General features: G+C 41.4%; 1 protein-coding gene across 1 annotated transcript in view; it reads right to left on the minus strand.

Annotated features, from left to right (window-relative positions):
* LOC139747735 (craniofacial development protein 2-like) overlaps positions 1-19,024 on the minus strand; it is a 197,473-nt gene extending 178,449 nt beyond the window's left edge. Inside the window, exon 1 of the mRNA XM_071660333.1 lies at positions 17,671-19,024. Coding sequence (XP_071516434.1) covers positions 17,671-18,546 — 876 coding nt within the window. The 5' untranslated portion in view covers positions 18,547-19,024. The remainder of the gene's footprint in view (positions 1-17,670) is intronic.
* Between the last annotated feature and the right edge of the window lie 777 nt (positions 19,025-19,801).

The raw sequence follows: 19,801 nt of genomic DNA on the forward strand, positions 1-19,801 counted from the left end.
AATGGTAGTGTTGGGTCGAGAGTATGTAGTGCAGAAGATAATGAAGCCATGTATTGTGTTTACCTTAACTGCTAGAAAGTGTTCGTATTGCCATGAGATGGCGAGGTATTCGTGTTCGATGGTGTTGCGTATGAGAATGGCGACTCCCTCGTGTCTACTGTCTGGAGACTGTCGTGATGTATACCCGTAATGTCTAATTTTGTATCCGTTGGTGATACATGTGATGTTAAGTATCACAACATCGGGTCCCTTCTCTTCGAGGAGAGTGGCAATCAGATGACGGCCATTGTGATAGCTGCGCACGTTAAATTGTAAGATTTTTAGCATTTTACGACTTATGGAAGTTTATTGGCCTTCTGTGTCTGTTGTTGATGAAGGCCGTTGACTAATCGTTTGAGTGTTTCACGTGTATCATGTTTCTAGTCTTGGGTTGGGATATATCTGGTGAGGGGTCAGGAGAGGGGAGAAGGAAGGGGAGAGGGTCATTGTCGACAATTTGAAGGTTGAGGTTGACCGTAGGTGGGTTGTCTGGTGTGTCACAAGGTCAGGTGCGGGCTTGGAGCTGCAACCTCGAGATTCCATATATCAAGTGATAATTTTTTTTTTCACTGTGGATATTTATTTTTATGATATTGTCTTCTACTTGTTATATTAGATAATCATCATGACATAGATGTTAAGCCCAAAGCAATAATACTGTGTACGCACAGCTAAAAAGCTGAAACGATATCAATTTGAATACTAACGTAATATATTGTCGGCAACAATAGCATCAACCAATGACGTGTCCCTGTCACCTAGCCAGCCTGGGGGAAGTGGAGTCGGCCGGTTATGTTAGCAGTGTTGCCAACATGACTGCGGTATAGCTAAAGGTAAAGATAGACTTTACGTTTGTCTTGCACAACAACACAGAACCAGGCGGGTAGCAGAGTAAGTGTTTACCTTTCAAAGGTTTCTGGGAATCGAGACTAAATACTGGAGAGTGAGTTTGTATCCCTCGTAGATAAGTATTAAAGGATCCGTGATGCTGTCTTCAGGTATTGTATATAAATAGAGACAGAGACTTATGGTGTATGATTAGAATAACCATACAGGACGAACAGGAACATTAGTTTATTGCAGTAACATGCAGATCAACCTTAATTACATTTAACATGACCTCCATCCCCCACCCACGGCCATCGACAACCTGGTGAATCCTTGTGGCAACACAATGGACGAAGTTTGTGCATAAAGAGAAGAATGACACAACAATACCAGGCATTAGAAGCCTCCCATATGTAGGATAACCAGACTTACATTCCCTCGAAGGCCACACAATGAGGGCTCATGTGATACAGGTTTAGAAAAGCAGGTTTGTTGATTGATACAGACCAGACCTTAGATTTTAGCCTGAAAACAATGAACCTTTATTAGCATGAATTTTCATATGACAAGTAACAAACAGAGAAAGAAAGATCAATATCTGGCCATAGATATGTCTCAAGATATCTTGCTATATATAAAGACTGTAAAGAGAATCAGAGATAAAACAGAAGTAATGAAAAGTAGATTTCTTGTGTTGATGGTAAGGACAAGTAGGGATTTCATGACAACATGATGAAGGTACTGTAACAACCAGTGTTTTCTAATATTTCTATGAACAGATAAAACTAATATGTCTTAGTTAATTGGGTTGGCTGTTGGGAATGATTCATAAATCTAGCAAAATTATGTCAGAGTTAACCAAACCTCTGCTGGACCATTGTGGTACGTAGGAAGCAATTTCTTTCCTTCACGCCAGGTACTCAGTATAATTCATTATTAATTTTAATCTTTGCACAAATATTTACAATCAATTCTGATTATTTCATTTTGCGTATGTCATGAAAAATCCATGTTTCCACCACATGGCCGATTGTTCAGATGTGACTGTTGCTCTGCTGTTATAAGAACTGCCTCACATATGTGAGAGTGGATGATTCCTGGACGTCACAGAGAATTTGAGGATAATACACAAAACTATTCTTCCAGCATCTTCATCTGAAATCTAACACTGAAGCCAAGTACTTTGTGGGAAACACATTAAGACGGACAATCTTTTATTTGTTTATCTTCTTCTTTCCTTCTCTTTCCCTTTCCACCTTCCTTTGTGTCTTTTCTGACCCCTGATACGTTTTTATTAATCACAGATTTCCTCTCTCTCTCTCTCTCTCTCTCTCTCTCTCTCTCTCTCTCTCTCTCTCTCTCTCTCTCTCTCTCTCTCTCTCTCTCTCTCCACTTCTCACATAACATGACAAGACGTAACTCACGCATTAGTTCATAACTCTGGATTTTCCAGCAGTGATCGCTAGCTACGCGTTATCTCTGCTGCATTCTGGTCAAATCTTACCAACACTCGTCAGCCTCAAGACAAAACACAATTAAACCTTTATTAATCATCGTTAAAGGAAGTGAAAACTCGACCTACACTTAGGAAAATCACTGACTAATATTCATTTTATCAAGCCTCAGTTGCCATACTCAGGTGTCTCCAGCTCCTGCCTCAGTTGCCATATCCAGGTGTGTCAGCTGCTGCCTCAGTTGCCATATCCAGGTGTGTCAACTGCTGCCTCAGTTGCCATACCCAGGTGTGTCACTGCTGCCTCAGTTGCCATACCAAGGTGTGTCAGCTGCTGCCTCAGTTGGCAGGTGTTCTCAGCAGATGAGGTCACGCCGAAGACTGAGCCAAGACAATTTAGGAATGTTGTGTTTACTACAAAGCAACATGAAGCACTGCTGTAGAACTCAAGCTAGCAATTTTATTCATCATCAATATTTGCCTTACTGATGAATGTAATTGTACATTTTTTACAAAACCTTTATGGATGTTTGATTACATTTTCACGCCACATGTCTAAGTGTTACGTAACAGGTGACTGTCATTAATCCTACAATTGAATAATAACTGTTTATGACGTAACAGAAATATAAGGTAATAAACATACAAATCTAACATACACTCTATATTTTTGGATGAGTGTGTTATTGTCATTTCCAATTTGATATGCAATCATTTCGTCCAGTATATACAACCTGGGGTTATGTTCTCCAGCAGTCATGCACGGACGGTGGTGTGATGTGTGGCTTCACGTGTGTGTCTGGCTGCTGCACACACAACATGACCACTCCTTCTGCATGTCTTCTGCTGGTATTTGTATATCTATTAAGACAGTCTTAATGGGGCTGGACTTAGGCGTAATAATCATAGCTAGGCTCCCGTTAGTATATGTATTCCTTTTCACTTTCATTCGCTTTCAAAAATGAAATAAACAAAATAAGCAATATAAAAGAATGTTCCTGACCTGTGTTGGGAGGAGACCATATACTGTTCACCAGCCTTACGTATACAAGAGGTGTGGGAGTGGGTCGTCAACACAGCTCAGTAAGACACCAACAGTGGCAGTTAATTGTCAGAAGCGTTTCAAGTGAGCAGTTGCAAGGTGAGGCAATGGTGGTCAGGAAGGCTGTTCCTTGTAGCTCGCTAGTTAGCCCAGAGTTGAACGAGGCGGAGCTCAGTAGTGTACCTTTGTCGTGTGTAATGACTGGATCATCTCTGCCACGTGAAGCAATCTACTAATCAACAGTTATGGAGTCAGGATTCATATATGACAACAAATAGTTAGATAGATTGTTGTTGTTAGATTGGGTAGGTGTCCGCCTGACATGGGCCCTTGTCTTACGACAGCCCGTTCTTAGAAGTCTGTTTACTGTACAGTTATGTTATTGTTAGAGTCACCAGCAGGTCTCCTCGTAGCAGTTATCTACTGTCGTTGTCACACTAGTGAGGTCTTCACCTACCTGTTGTTTGTTGTCGTTGTTAGATTTTCTAGGTTTACGTCCTACATCTAGAGTGTGGACGGCCCCTTCTCTGATCTAGTTTAACAGGTCATTTCTTGTTTACAGATTCGTCAGGTCCTTGCCTGGCTCGGGCCCTTATCATACGGGCTCTGTAACACGTAAGTATGTTTTATTATCTCTGAATTTACAGCTATCAACAAGTAAAGTTCGTTAACCAGAATGTGTACCGTACGGAAAAGCAAACAAATAACACAATTTGCAAGATGATAACAGTCGATATTAGCCATCAGCAGGTAAGGTCATCAAGCCGCACCATACATACGTCAGACAGTAACATCAGTTGTATAACAGGATGTATATATGTTGTTGGATTTAAGGGCTATCACCTAAAGGTCATGAAGCCAGAATGTGAACCATAACCACTTACGGGTGGAGTCCGGTAACACCTTTCATAGCATTATGTCTCAAACAGAATACAGTAGTCAGTTTCATATAAGTATTCTGCACTTCAACTGATTAATGCTATGATAAGGATGAAGAGAATTACAAACCATGAATACTCATTGTAAGGATCACATCAAGGATGAAACATATATAACTAGAAGTGTTGAGGAAACAAAGATGGTGAAATACCTTGACCCGCCCGGGATCACTAGCACCTGTGGCAATGGACACACCTTTGTAATGCTTGATCACTTACAACTGATCAACTTTATTACGAAAGCTTAGGTATTGTCCCTCAGAAGAATGTTTTACAAATATGTACAGAAGACGTATCTGTGTTAGATAGACGCCATTTCTAGGAAATATCTTTACCCGGGACGTGTAACACTTGTGTGGATGGACACAACTTTGTAATGCATGATCCATTACACGAAATGAACTTCACTAACGAAGACTCATACAACGCCTCGCTGGAGGACATTCAACAAATCTCTATACCGAATTTTTATTATAGATACAAGACATTTGTTGAAAGTGAACATAAGATTTATGATAGAAAAGGGACGTAATAGTATATAGTTTGTTACGAAAATGAAATACTCCTGCCTTAAACTAGTTCTCTTGTGTTGTTTTTCTTTTAAATCCCCAGAGGAGAAAATATTCTGTTGTTTATGATAATATAGATTTGTTTTTATCACCTTATTTGAATTTCTTATAATCTTTACTGATTCTAGCTGAAACGCATTGTTTTAAACAACCATTAAAGTTCAACACAATACATAGTCCTTATAAACAAATAATCTATCAGAACAACATTATGTTTCATCAAATTCCTTAAGTCTTCTGTAACATTTTGAAGCACATAACATATTCACAAGTCTCATCTAGCGCACCACTCTCTTCACCCCAACATTCTTCTTTTCTGAAAATCCCTACAGATCTTCACCATTGCCTCCACCAGATAATCATATTATACTTAGTCGCTGTCTCCCGCGTTAGAAGGTAGTTCAAGGAAACAGACGAAAGACTGGCACCAACCCACCCACATACACATAGACATACATACACGTCCACACACGCACATATACATACCTATACATTTCAACGTAGACAAACAAATACATACACAAACATATACGTATATACCCATGTACATATCCATACCTGCTGCCTTTAACCATTCCCATCGCAACCCCGCCGTATATGAAAATGACCGCTCAAAATCTTTTTACACTTAATCCTTCCGCCTCCAATTTGGTCTCCCACTTCTCCTCATTCCTTTTAACATTGACACATATATCCTCTTTGTCAATCTTTCCTCACTCATTCTCTCCACGTGACGAAACCATTTCAATACACCCTCTTCTGTTCTCTCAACCATACTCTTTTTATTACCACACATCTCTCTTACCCTTTCATTACTTAATCAACCACCTCACATCACATATTGTCCTCAAACATCTCATTTCCTACACATCCAACCTTCTCCGCAAAACCCTATCTATAGCCCACGCCTCGCAACCATAGAACATTGTTGGAAGCACTATTCCTTCAAACATACTCATTTTTCCTTTTCGAGATGATATTCTTTCGCTCCAGCATACACATTCTTCAACGCTCCCAGAACCTTCGCTCTCTCCCTCAACCAATGACTCGCTTCCGCTTCCATCGTTCCATCCGCTATCAAGTCCACTCCCAGATATCTACAACACTTCACTTTCTTCACTTTTCTCCATTCAAACTTACCCTCCAATTAACTTGTCCCTCAACCCCACTGAACCTAATAACCTTGCTCTTATTCACATTTACTCTCAGCTTTTTTCTTTCACACACTTTACCAAACTCAGTCACCAGCTTCTGCAGTTTCACACCCGAATCAGCCGCCAGCGCTGTATTATCAGTGAACAACAACTCACTTCCCAAGCCCTCTCATCCACAACAGACTGCATACTAGCCCCTCTCTCCAAAACTCTTGCATTCACCTCCCTAACTACCCCATCCATAAACAAATTTAACTACCATGGCGATCCCACGCACTCCTGATGCAAACAGACATTCACTAGGAACCAATCACTTTCCTCTCTTCCTACTTGTGCACATGCCTTACATTCTTTGTAAAAAGCTTTTAACTGCTTCTAGCAACTTGCCTTCCACAGAGGATCTGTATCCACCCTATCCTATTCCTTCTCTAGATCCAAAAATGCTACCTAAAAGTCCATCTGTATTTCTAAGTGTTTCTCACATTCATTCTTCAAAGCAAGAATAATAGTAATAATGATAATAATAACGATAATAGTAATGACAATAGTAATAGTAATGATAATATGATAATGATAATAATAATAATAATAATAATAATAATAATAATAATAATAATAATAATAATAATAATAATAATAATAATAATAATAATAATAATAATAATATAATAATAATAATAATAATAGAGATAATGATAATGATAATAATAATAATAACAATAATGATAATGATAATAATAATAATAACAATAATAATAATAATAATAATAATAATAATAATAATAATAATGATAATAACAACTTATGCGTACATATATATTTCAGCGCATACATACACAGACAGCGAGACAGTGGCAGGAATACACAACAAAGGCCACATTCGTTCACACTCAGTCTCTAGCTGTCTTGTGTAATGCACCGAAACCATAGCTCCCTTTACACATCAAGGCCTCACAGACCTTTCCATGGTTTACCCCAGACGCTTCACATGCCCTGGCAATCTTTCCTCACTCATTATCTCCATATGTCCAAACCATTTCAACACACCCTTTTCTGCTGTGGACCACTTTAACAAAGGTTACTACGTATTTACCCAATTTCGACGTCATTTGAATCAGGTAAATTGCTGGACGAAGAAGTACTATGGCAGCGGTTACCAGTGTGCGCAGGACCAAAACTGTTACTACAACGGCGCCTCCAGCCAACAGCCTACAACAGAAAATCAAACTGAGTGCTGCAACGATGAAGAATTCCTCGATGAGGCCCCGAGGAGAGAGAGGATTCTTAAGGTGTTGTTGGTAATGATTGTGCCATAGTCTCCAAGATCACTGCTACTCTGAAGACAACTGACCATACAGAGATACTGACCTTTGTGACCATCTTTACGATGAGTACAAGAATGCCAGTGAGCATCATCTTTGCCACCTCCACGACAAGTGCCACAACTATCTCATCCAAGAATATTATAAGGACTTTCTGTGTGACCTGCACAGCGTAGTCAACCGTTCTAATGATAGGAACCATTACCTCCTCCACCACCATTCTCACGAGGATGATGAACACTAAGAGGAACATAGTCACCTGGAATATGAGTTCCCGCACGATATTCCTCACAACTCTCCGCACAAGACCTACGAGCCATCTTATTGCGCTCACTACCAGACGGTCCATCACGCTCAAGAACTCCTGTTCGAGAACGAAGCAGGTGACTACAATGATCCAGATGGTGTAAAGTGCCAGGCGAACACCCTTACGAAGACATGAGAGAAACACACGCCTGCACATACCCACAAGGTACAACAATGCCGGTGCAAAATATTGGAGGGTAACCAATGACCAGGTGGATCCACTGCGCCATGGTAGCCGGTCCAGGAGCATGAGCAGCATTTCCTTAGGTTTTGTTGATCCAATCTTTGGCAGGACACGTTGAACGTTTTTGTGCACAATGCACATGATGATGGATGATCTGTTTTTGTTTTAGTGAGAGATTGTTGATGACATGTTCTCTTGATATCCGGGGTAGGTAATATAGTATGGTTGTAAACTTCGTATGGTTGTAGTTATGTTTTTGTATTGTCTCGAGTAGTTATGATAATACTTTTGGTAGGCATGAATATGAGCATATCAAGGATGGTTAATCCTGTTAAAATGTAGGGTAGTTATGATAACCTTGAAGACAGGAAGAGGCGTGTGTTTTGATAGGGAAGTGTAGTGTGCTATGTAGAGTAAGGTAAATATTTGATAATGATATGTGTATGGGAAAGACGTCACCATCTTTTATCACACACGATAGATCACTACTGCTGTATTGTACGTAACGTACAGTAATGATAATACATAAGTTAGATTGGTGATATAATTGTATGTTATGGATGGTAAAGATGACAGTGATCAAAATTACAGTGAATTTATTCATGAAAGTGATAATTATGCCACTGGCGGGGATTGGAAACTGTGTTAAGGGAATGATAACATTTCTTATTAATAAACCAAAACGCCGACATTGTTTCCCTTGATAGTATCACATGCCATCCTGTTCACTCACGGGTCAGGTTAAGAGCCATCTTCACTACAAACTTTACATTACTTGAAGATGTTTTTTGCCTGCTGGCGCTTACAGGATCATATCAAGCATATCTTCACTATACCATGGCGATATTCATTATTGAAGAGAAAAATGAAATTAATCGCACAACCAAGATGCTTTCCTCATACAAGGATAATTGTTTATCTTATGTATGACATATACACATACATACTTGCTTGCCTTCATCCATTTCTGGCGCTACCCGGCCCCACAGGAAACAGCACCGATATTAACAAACGTGACTGAGGACTTAAAGAATCTGATAAAACATGATGGTCATTGTGATGAATGATTTGTTTATTATAATTATGTATTGTGTTGCATTATAATGGTTGTTAGAACCAAGATCTTTAAGCCTGAATCCTTAATGTTATATAAGAAATGATAAAACGTATCAAAAAATAAACATTTATGATTATAAAGAACAGAATGCATTATCATGTGGGTATCTAAGTGAAAATGCAATATAAGGAGCTAGTTTAAGGCAGGAGTATTTCATCTTTTAACAAAATATTTACCTCTACCTCCCTTTTCTTTCATCATCATCTTTTATGTTTACTATCATGAAATGCCTCTTATCTTACATAAAAATTCTGTATAGGTATTTGATTAATGTTCTCCAACGACGCGTTGTATAACTCTTCGTTAGTGAAGTTCATTTCGTGTAATGGATCATGCATTACAAAGCTGTGTCTATCCACACAAGTGTTACACGTCCCAGGTAAAGATATATTCTAGAGATAGTGTATATCTAACATATGTATGTGTTTTATAAATATTCATAAAAAGTTTTCCTGAGGGACAATACCCAAGACTTTCGTATTAAAGTTTATCAGTTGTAAGTGATCAAGCATTACAAAGGTGTGTCCATTACCACAGGTGCTACTGATCCCGGGTAAAGGTATTTCATCATCTTTGTATCTTTAACCTTTCTAGTTATAGATGTTTCATCCCTGATTCCATCCTTACAATCGATGTATGTGGTTTGTGTTGCCTTTATCCTTAACATATCATTAGTCAGTTGAAGTGGAGAACATGCTTCTGACCCTAGCCACTCTACTCCGTCTTGCATATGCTATTCAAGAGGTGTTACCGGATTCCGCCGATACTATAAGTGCTTACGTCATGAGAGGGCTTCTTTTTTATAACTTTTGATGATTTATATTGTTTGGGTTATGTATTTCGTTTTGTGATGTTAATGAAATTGTTGAAATTCACATATCATATTCTTTATTTGTCATTTAATGAACTCTAGTTTATCAAACTTGATTGTTTGTTGTTTTTTTATATCAATATAGATTTTCTCTGAAAAATACTTTAGTTTAATTCATAAATGATATTTCTAAGTAACACGCGGATAATTTTTTCATTAGTGTTCATTATATGAGTATATATACTTACTCCTTTACTTATCTACATCTTACATACATACATACATACATACATTTTTTTTTTTTTTTTTTTTTTTTTATACTTTGTCGCTGTCTCCCGCGTTTGCGAGGTAGCGCAAGGAAACAGACGAAAGAAATGGCCCAACCCCCCCCCATACACATGTATATACACACGTCCACACACGCAAATATACATACCTACACAGCTTTCCATGGTTTACCCCAGACGCTTCACATGCCTTGATTCACTCCACTGACAGCACGTCAACCCCTGTATACCACATCGCTCCAATTCACTCTATTCCTTGCCCTCCTTTCACCCTCCTGCATGTTCAGGCCCCGATCACACAAAATCTTTTTCACTCCATCTTTCCACCTCCAATTTGGTCTCCCTCTTCTCCTCGTTCCCTCCACCTCCGACACATATATCCTCTTGGTCAATCTTTCCTCACTCATTCTCTCCATGTGCCCAAACCATTTCAAAACACCCTCTTCTGCTCTCTCAACCACGCTCTTTTTATTTCCACACATCTCTCTTACCCTTACGTTACTTACTCGATCAAACCACCTCACACCACACATTGTCCTCAAACATCTCATTTCCAGCACATCCATCCTCCTGCGCACAACTCTATCCATAGCCCACGCCTCGCAACCATACAAAATTGTTGGAACCACTATTCCTTCAAACATACCCATTTTTGCTTTCCGTGATAATGTTCTCGACTTCCACACATTTTTCAAGGCTCCCAAAATTTTCGCCCCCTCCCCCACACTATGATCCACTTCCGCTTCCATGGTTCCATCCGCTGACAGATCCACTCCCAGATATCTAAAACACTTCACTTCCTCCAGTTTTTCTCCATTCAAACTCACCTCCCAATTGACTTGACCCTCAACCCTACTGTACCTAATAACCTTGCTCTTATTCACATTTACTCTTAACTTTCTTCTTCCACACACTTTACCAAACTCAGTCACCAGCTTCTGCAGTTTCTCACACGAATCAGCCACCAGCGCTGTATCATCAGCGAACAACAACTGACTCACTTCCCAAGCTCTCTCATCCCCAACAGACTTCATACTTGCCCCTCTTTCCAGGACTCTTGCATTTACCTCCCTAACAACCCCATCCATAAACAAATTAAACAACCATGGAGACATCACACACCCCTGCCGCAAACCTACATTCACTGAGAACCAATCACTTTCCTCTCTTCCTACACGTACACATGCCTTACATCCTCGATAAAAACTTTTCACTGCTTCTAACAACTTGCCTCCCACACCATATATTCTTAATACCTTCCACAGAGCATCTCTATCAACTCTATCATATGCCTTCTCCAGATCCATAAATGCTACATACAAATCCATTTGCTTTTCTAAGTATTTCTCACATACATTCTTCAAAGCAAACACCTGATCCACACATCCTCTACCACTTCTGAAACCGCACTGCTCTTCCCCAATCTGATGCTCTGTACATGCCTTCACCCTCTCAATCAATACCCTCCCATATAATTTACCAGGAATACTCAACAAACTTATACCTCTGTAATTTGAGCACTCACTCTTATCCCCTTTGCCTTTGTACAATGGCACTATGCACGCATTCCGCCAATCCTCAGGCACCTCACCATGAGTCATACATACATTAAATAACCTTACCAACCAGTCAACAATACAGTCACCCCCTTTTTTAATAAATTCCACTGCAATACCATCCAAACCTGCTGCCTTGCCGGCTTTCATCTTCCACAAAGCTTTTACTACCTCTTCTCTGTTTACCAAATCATTTTCCCTAACCCTCTCACTTTGCACACCACCTCGACCAAAACACCCTATATCTGCCACTCTGTCATCAGACACATTCAACAAACCTTCAAAATACTCATACATACATATAAATCTCCAACAGCCATGATCGAACCCGGCACCCTTGTGTAAGAGGAGGGAATGCTACCACTCGGATATGGGCCTGGCAAAATAGGAAATAACGTTATTCGAATACTATGTACTCGAGTACCCTTCGTCTCACTTTGGTGAGCAACGGGGTCTACACCGGTCATTTCCCAAGAGGCGCATATAGCCAGCAGATGGCATTTTACCGAACCTAATTATAGATTGAGAGGTTTATTATTTTCTTAAGCGATAAGTCCTTGTTTCCAAGTTCTGGAGAAATTAAAGTACATTTCAATGTAAACATGAAGTAAAAAGTATAGAAATTTAACGTTTTCCCCGACGCCGTGTCCAATCAGTACTATTTACTATCTGCTTGGGACTCCGCGATGACCTTCAAGTCTCGAACCAGGCGGGGGCGTGGGTACTGGTCAATGAAGTAAAGAGTATAGAAATTCAACGTTTTCCCCGATGTCGCCTCTCCACTCTGCTATCTGTTTGGGACTTCGCGATGACCTTCAAGTGTCGGATCAAAGAAAGCAGACTGGGGCGCTGGAATTGGTCAATATCAGTGGCGAGATGGACAAGCTGGCACAGTTGGTGTCGGACTCCGTCGTCCTTCTGATCCTCAGCCAATTGGGCAATGAGTTACCCGAAGGAGTAGACGTCGTTAGCGGGAGCAACTGGCTCTCCCTCAATGATTTCGGGGGCTATCCAGGGACATTGCGCTGGGTCACCTGTTATAGGAGGCACGTCACCAGCGTAACTGCTCAGACCGTAGTCGATGATATGGAAGACTGGGCCATGGTGGCGGGTCTGGGTTACGGTAACATTATTCATCTTGAAGTCAAGATGAATGACCCCCTTATCATGAATTTCTTGAAGTCTCTTCCCAATGGAGATGAGAGACTCAATAACCTCCTGGCCGCTGCAGTTTTCTAAGTAGCTGACGTAGTTTTGACCAGTGTAGGACATCAGGAGTCTTGCTGGATGGAAAGCCAGACCCTTGACCAATGGGGCCCCTCCAGCGCCGGACAGGTAGATCTGAATGTCAGCTTCGCGAAGGAGAGCGTACCTCGCGTCGTTTTTCTTCATGGTTTTAAGGACACTATATTCATAATTGAAGCGAACGAGCTGAACTGATCCATTGCCGCCCTCGCCAATATCGGAAACGATTCGAATCCACCTTAACTGGTCCTCGCTGAGGATGTAGTCCTGAAGGTCTGCCTCCAAGCTGAGATCGGCCACGTCTAGGGAAGGGTAGGCAGTTGGTGAGCTGGTGGGTTGGGCCGCGACTGGAGGGAGGGATTCAGTTGATGGATGTGTGGGTTGTGCCACGAGTGGAGGGAGGGATGCAATTGGTGGGTTTGTGGGTTGGGCCACGACTGGAAGGGGGGATGTAGTTGGTGGGGGTGTGGGTTGGGCCACGAGTGGAGGGGGGGATGCAGTTGGTGGGTGGATGAGTTGGGCCTCGACTGCAGTTGCTGGTGGGGTGGGTTGTTGCACGGTGTTGGGGGAGTCTACAACGTCCCCACAGGTGACTAGTATTTGTATCCCGCGAGCTGCAAGTCTCTCCCGCAGAGCGGCAGCATTGCGGGCAGCAACAAGGCGGTTCACTCTCGCCTGCCGCTCGTCCACCACATGCTCCTGACGAGTGCGACGGCGTTCCCGACGAACGGTGTGCCGGCCACGCCACGCAATAGCCTGTTGACGCTCCCAGTGGCTCGCTCTTCTTCGGGTTTCGACGATTCGAGTAACTCGGTCCATAGGAGGGGTATATGTTATTGTCCTTTGATGAGATTTGACTAGACCCATCAATTTCATATACGTGTTGAGCCAAAAATATGGTGGTATTTAGTAAAGATAGAAACAGTTAACATATATAGTGGTGTTATGTAGTTAAGATAGAAACAGTTAACATACTCTGGCTAAGATAGAAACCTAAGGACATAAGGAACACAAAGGTGTTGCGAACATGTCATGAATTTGAGATGAACATAAGCGTAGTGGACATTCAATGATAAAGGTGAGGATGGGCTTAACTTATGGTGAAGAAAACGGTGCATTAAACAAATAATGAACATTAGGTAGTAATGAACATGTCATGTCACGTAAATGTGTGGTGAACATATGATGAACGAAAGGGTGTAGTGAAGATGTATTGAACATAAGTGGGTAAAGAGCGTATGATTAACGTTATAGTGTGGTGAATATTAAGTCATGAACATGATGTAGGGCTTAGCAGATGATGAACATAAGGGTTTAGTGAACAGATGATGAACATAAAGGGTGCAGTGATCATATAAATGAATAAATAGATAGAATTGTAGATTGAGAGATTTATTTTCTTAGGCGAAAGGTCCTTGTTTCCAAGTTTTGGAGAAACTGAAGTACCTTTCAATGGAAACATGAAGTAAAAAGCATAGAAATTTAACGTTTTCCCCGGTATCGCCTCTCCAGTCTGCTATCTGCTTGTGACTTCGCGATGACCTGCATGTGTCGGAATGATATAAGGAAGAAATAGCAAGGAATGATTAAACAGGAAAGCGATGGAAACGAAGAACATTTTCTCCCAGGATCGTGGTGGTGAAGGTGAAGGTGTTGGCCAGGGTGGTGGCTGGAGTTGTCTGTCGGTCCGTCAGGTGTGATGATGGCGACACGTCTACAAGGGACGGGTGGCGGGCGGATGATGGACATCTTCCCTTTACTTCCCTACGAATGATATTCATTATTTCTATTTCTCAAGCGCTGAACTTTAAAGACTGCAGACTTGCCAGCCATGTCACAGCCGGTTGGAAGGTATGTAAACCACAGACACACTTAGAGAGGGCGTTAGTGTGAAGATAGATTTATAAACCCGCCATATTTCGCGAGTAATATGCAGCAATATGATCCTTCCCCCTGCAACACTAGTACAGCCAGCCATGGTCATCACTGCAGAAGGAGACACCCTTCAACGCATCTTCACTACACCTTGAATCATACGTCACCTTCAACCCTCAACAAATGCACAGCGGAACTACAACCCTGTTGTAGGGTTTGACCTGAGGCCAACCTCACTACATGCTTATCTTCACTACAACCGAAAGACAAACAGACAGACAGACAGTCAGACAGAGGGCGTGAGAGAGAGAGAGAGAGAGAGAGAGAGAGAGAGAGAGAGAGAGAGAGAGAGAGAGAGAGAGACCGACTGATATCAATATAAAGAGGGAGAGAGAAGAAAGAAAGCGAGAGAGAGAGAGAGAGAGAGAGAGAGAGAGAGAGAGAGAGAGAGAGAGAGAGAGAGAGAGAGAGAGAGAGAGAGAGAGAGAGAGAGAGAGAGAGAGAGAGAGAGAGAGAGAGAGAGAGAGAGAGAGAGGGAAAAGCGATTGATATCGACAGGGATAGAATTTGATATATATATATATATATATATATATATATATATATATATATATATATATTTTTTTTTTTTTTTTTTTATACTTTGTCGCTGTCTCCCGCGTTTGCGAGGTAGCGCAAGGAAACAGACGAAAGAAATGGCCCAACCCTCCCCCATACACATGTACATACACACGTCCACACACGCAAATATACATACCTACACAGCTTTCCATGGTTTACCCCGGACGCTTCACATGCCTTGATTCAATCCACTGACAGCACGTCAACCCCTGTATACCACATCGCTCCAATTCACTCTATTCCTTGCCCTCCTTTCACCCTCCTGCATGTTCAGGCCCCGATCACACAAAATCCTTTTCACTCCATCTTTCCACCTCCAATTTGGTCTCCCTCTTCTCCTCGTTCCCTCCACCTCCGACACATATATCCTCTTGGTCAATCTTTCCTCACTCATTCTCTCCATGTGCCCAAACCATTTCAAAACACCCTCTTCTGCTCTCTCAACCACGCTCTTTTTATTTCCACACATCTCTCTTACCCTTACGTTACTTACTCGATCAAACCACCTCACACCACACATTGTCCTCAAACATCTCATTTCCAGCACATCCATCCTCCTGCGCACAACTCTATCCATAGCCCACGCCTCGCAACCATACAACATTGTTGGAACTACTATTCCTTCAAACATACCCATTTTTGCTTTCCGGGATAATGTTCTCGACTTCCACACATTTTTCAAGGCTCCCAAAATTTTCGCCCCCTCCCCCACCCTATGATCCACTTCCGCTTCCATGGTTCCATCCGCTGACAGATCCACTCCCAGATATCTAAAACACTTCACTTCCTCCAGTTTTTCTCCATTCAAACTCACCTCCCAATTGACTTGACCCTCAACCCTACTGTACCTAATAACCTTGCTCTTATTCACATTTACTCTTAACTTTCTTCTTCCACACACTTTACCAAACTCAGTCACCAGCTTCTGCAGTTTCTCACATGAATCCGCCACCAGCGCTGTATCATCAGCGAACAACAACTGACTCACTTCCCAAGCTCTCTCATCCCCAACAGACTTCTTACTTGCCCCTCTTTCCAAGACTCTTGCATTTACCTCCCTAACAACCCCATCCATAAACAAATTAAACAACCATGGAGACATCACACACCCCTGCCGCAAACCTACATTCACTGAGAACCAATCACTTTCCTCTCTTCCTACACGTACACATGCCTTACATCCTCGATAAAAACTTTTCACTGCTTCTAACAACTTGCCTCCCACACCATATATTCTTAATACCTTCCACAGAGCATCTCTATCAACTCTATCATATGCCTTCTCCAGATCCATAAATGCTACATACAAATCCATTTGCTTTTCTAAGTATTTCTCACATACATTCTTCAAAGCAAACACCTGATCCACACATCCTCTACCACTTCTGAAACCACACTGCTCTTCCCCAATCTGATGCTCTGTACATGCCTTCACCCTCTCAATCAATACCCTCCCATATAATTTACCAGGAATACTCAACAAACTTATACCTCTGTAATTTGAGCACTCACTCTTATCCCCTTTGCCTTTGTACAATGGCACTATGCACGCATTCCGCCAATCCTCAGGCACCTCACCATGAGTCATACATACATTAAATAACCTTACCAACCAGTCAACAATACAGTCACCCCCTTTTTTAATAAATTCCACTGCAATACCATCCAAACCTGCTGCCTTGCCGGCTTTCATCTTCCGCAAAGCTTTTACAACCTCTTCTCTGTTTACCAAATCATTTTCCCTAACCCTCTCACTTTGCACACCACCTCGACCCAAACACCCTATATCTGCCACTCTGTCATCAGACACATTCAACAAACCTTCAAAATACTCACTCCATCTCCTTCTCACATCAGCACTACTTGTTATCACCTCCCCATTTACGCCCTTCACTGAAGTTCCCATTTGCTCCCTTGTCTTACGCACCCTATTTACCTCCTTCCAGAACATCTTTTTATTCTCCCTAAAATTTACTGATAGTCTCTCACCCCAACTCTCATTTGCCCTTTTTTTCACCTCTTGCACCTTTCTCTTGACCTCCTGTCTCTTTCTTTTATACTTCTCCCACTCAATTGCATTTTTTCCCTGCAAAAATCGTCCAAATGCCTCTCTCTTCTCTTTCACTAATACTCTTACTTCCTCATCCCACCACTCACTACCCTTTCTAAACAGCCCACCTCCCACTCTTCTCATGCCACAAGCATCTTTTGCGCAATCCATCACTGATTCCCTAAATACATCCCATTCCTCCCCCACTCCCCTTACTTCCATTGTTCTCACCTTTTTCCATTCTGTACACAGTCTCTCCTGATACTTCTTCACACAGGTCTCCTTCCCAAGCTCACTTACTCTCACCACCTTCTTCACCCCAACATTCACTCTTCTTTTCTGAAAACCCATACTAATCTTCACCTTAGCCTCCACAAGATAATGATCAGACATCCCTCCAGTTGCACCTCTCAGCACATTGACATCCAAAAGTCTCTCTTTCGCACGCCTGTCAATTAACACGTAATCCAATAACGCTCTCTGGCCATCTCTCCTACTTACATAAGTATACTTATGTATATCTCGCTTTTTAAACCAGGTATTCCCAATCATCAGTCCTTTTTCAGCACATAAATCTACAAGCTCTTCACCATTTCCATTTACAACACTGAACACCCCATGCATACCAATTATTCCCTCAACTGCCACATTACTCACCTTTGCATTCAAATCACCCATCACTATAACCCGGTCTCGTGCATCAAAACCGCTAACACACTCATTTAGCTGCTCCCAAAACACTTGCCTCTCATGATCTTTCTTCTCATGCCCAGGTGCATATGCACCAATAATCACCCACCTCTCTCCATCAACTTTCAATTTTACCCATATTAATCGAGAATTTACTTTCTTACATTCTATCACATACTCCCACAACTCCTGTTTTAGGAGTATTGCTACTCCTTCCCTTGCTCTTGTCCTCTCACTAACCCCTGACTTCACTCCCCAGACATTTCCAAACCACTCTTCCCCTTTACCCTTGAGCTTCGTTTCACTCAGAGCCAAAACATCCAGGTTCCTTTCCTCAAACATACTACCTATCTCTCCTTTTTTCACATCTTGGTTACATCCACACACATTTAGGCACCCCACTCTGAGCCTACGAGGAGGATGAGCACTCCCCGCGTGACTCCTTCTTCTGTTTCCCATTTTAGAAAGTTAATACAAGGAGGGGAGGATTTCCGGCCCCCCGCTCCCGTCCCCTCTAGTCGCTTTCTACGACACGCGAGGAATACGTGGGAAGTATTCTTTCACCCCTATCCCCAGGGATAATATACATATATATACACACACACACACACACACACACACACACACACACACACACACACACACACACGCACACACACACACACACACATACATATATATATACATATGAAAAATGTAAGAAACAATTTAGAAAACAAACTTTTAGCTTGAAATGAATGAAAAAATGAACGTCACATAATGGTTCAACCTCTGGCTATGGAAAAGGAAATGTACAATTTATTCACACAAACGTCAATAGCAGTTCTCATCAATTTCACCACTGAATCAATAAGCTTCAATGTCTAAGCTACATTTTTCTCCAACTTCACTATTTTCTTGTCAAAACACCATGCATGAAAACTATCACTCCAGTAACACAACTATAAACATTTACTTCCCCTTTATATATATATATATATATATATATATATATATATATATATATATATATATATATATATATATATATATATATATATATATATATATATATATATATATATATATATATATATATATATATATATATATATATATATATATATATATATTTGATGGAAGGACAATGTGGGTGTTACCGGACTAACCCTTCGGTGCAGCTGTATGCCATCATCAGTCGACGAGTGTAAGAGTACAGCCTCGTCGAAGAAGCCCTCACTCCATCACCTACCCTGCTTCTGATTGTGGCGCAACCTCAATTGCTCACGAGAGTCAGTGGGTTATGAATGTGTAAAAGTTAAAGGCATGAAAAACACAATTCTTCCTCTCTCACAATAAAGCTTACTGGAAAGCTAGGAAGACATTTTATGCTTCTGGTAACAAATATGTGACAAATAAGGATAAATCGAAAGGTTTAGTGTTGTCCTATTCTCCCAACTTAGCTCATCTAAGACATGTTCTTAACAAACAGTTCTTGTAATGTTGCTTTCCAGTACAAATACACCATCAGCAAGGGCGTCCTGCTGTCAATGGATTGAACTAGGGTATGTGAAATGCCTGTGGTAAACCATGGAAAGGTCTGTGGGGCATGGATGTGGATAGGGAGCTGTGGTTTCGCTGCATTACACATGACAGCTAAGAGACTGAGTGCGAACGAATGTGGTGGCCTTTTTTGTCAGTTTTCCGGGCGCTACCTCGCCATTACTATTATCAT

This window comes from Panulirus ornatus, chromosome 70 (assembly GCF_036320965.1).
Source record: "Panulirus ornatus isolate Po-2019 chromosome 70, ASM3632096v1, whole genome shotgun sequence".
NCBI classification, from domain to species: domain Eukaryota; kingdom Metazoa; phylum Arthropoda; class Malacostraca; order Decapoda; family Palinuridae; genus Panulirus; species Panulirus ornatus.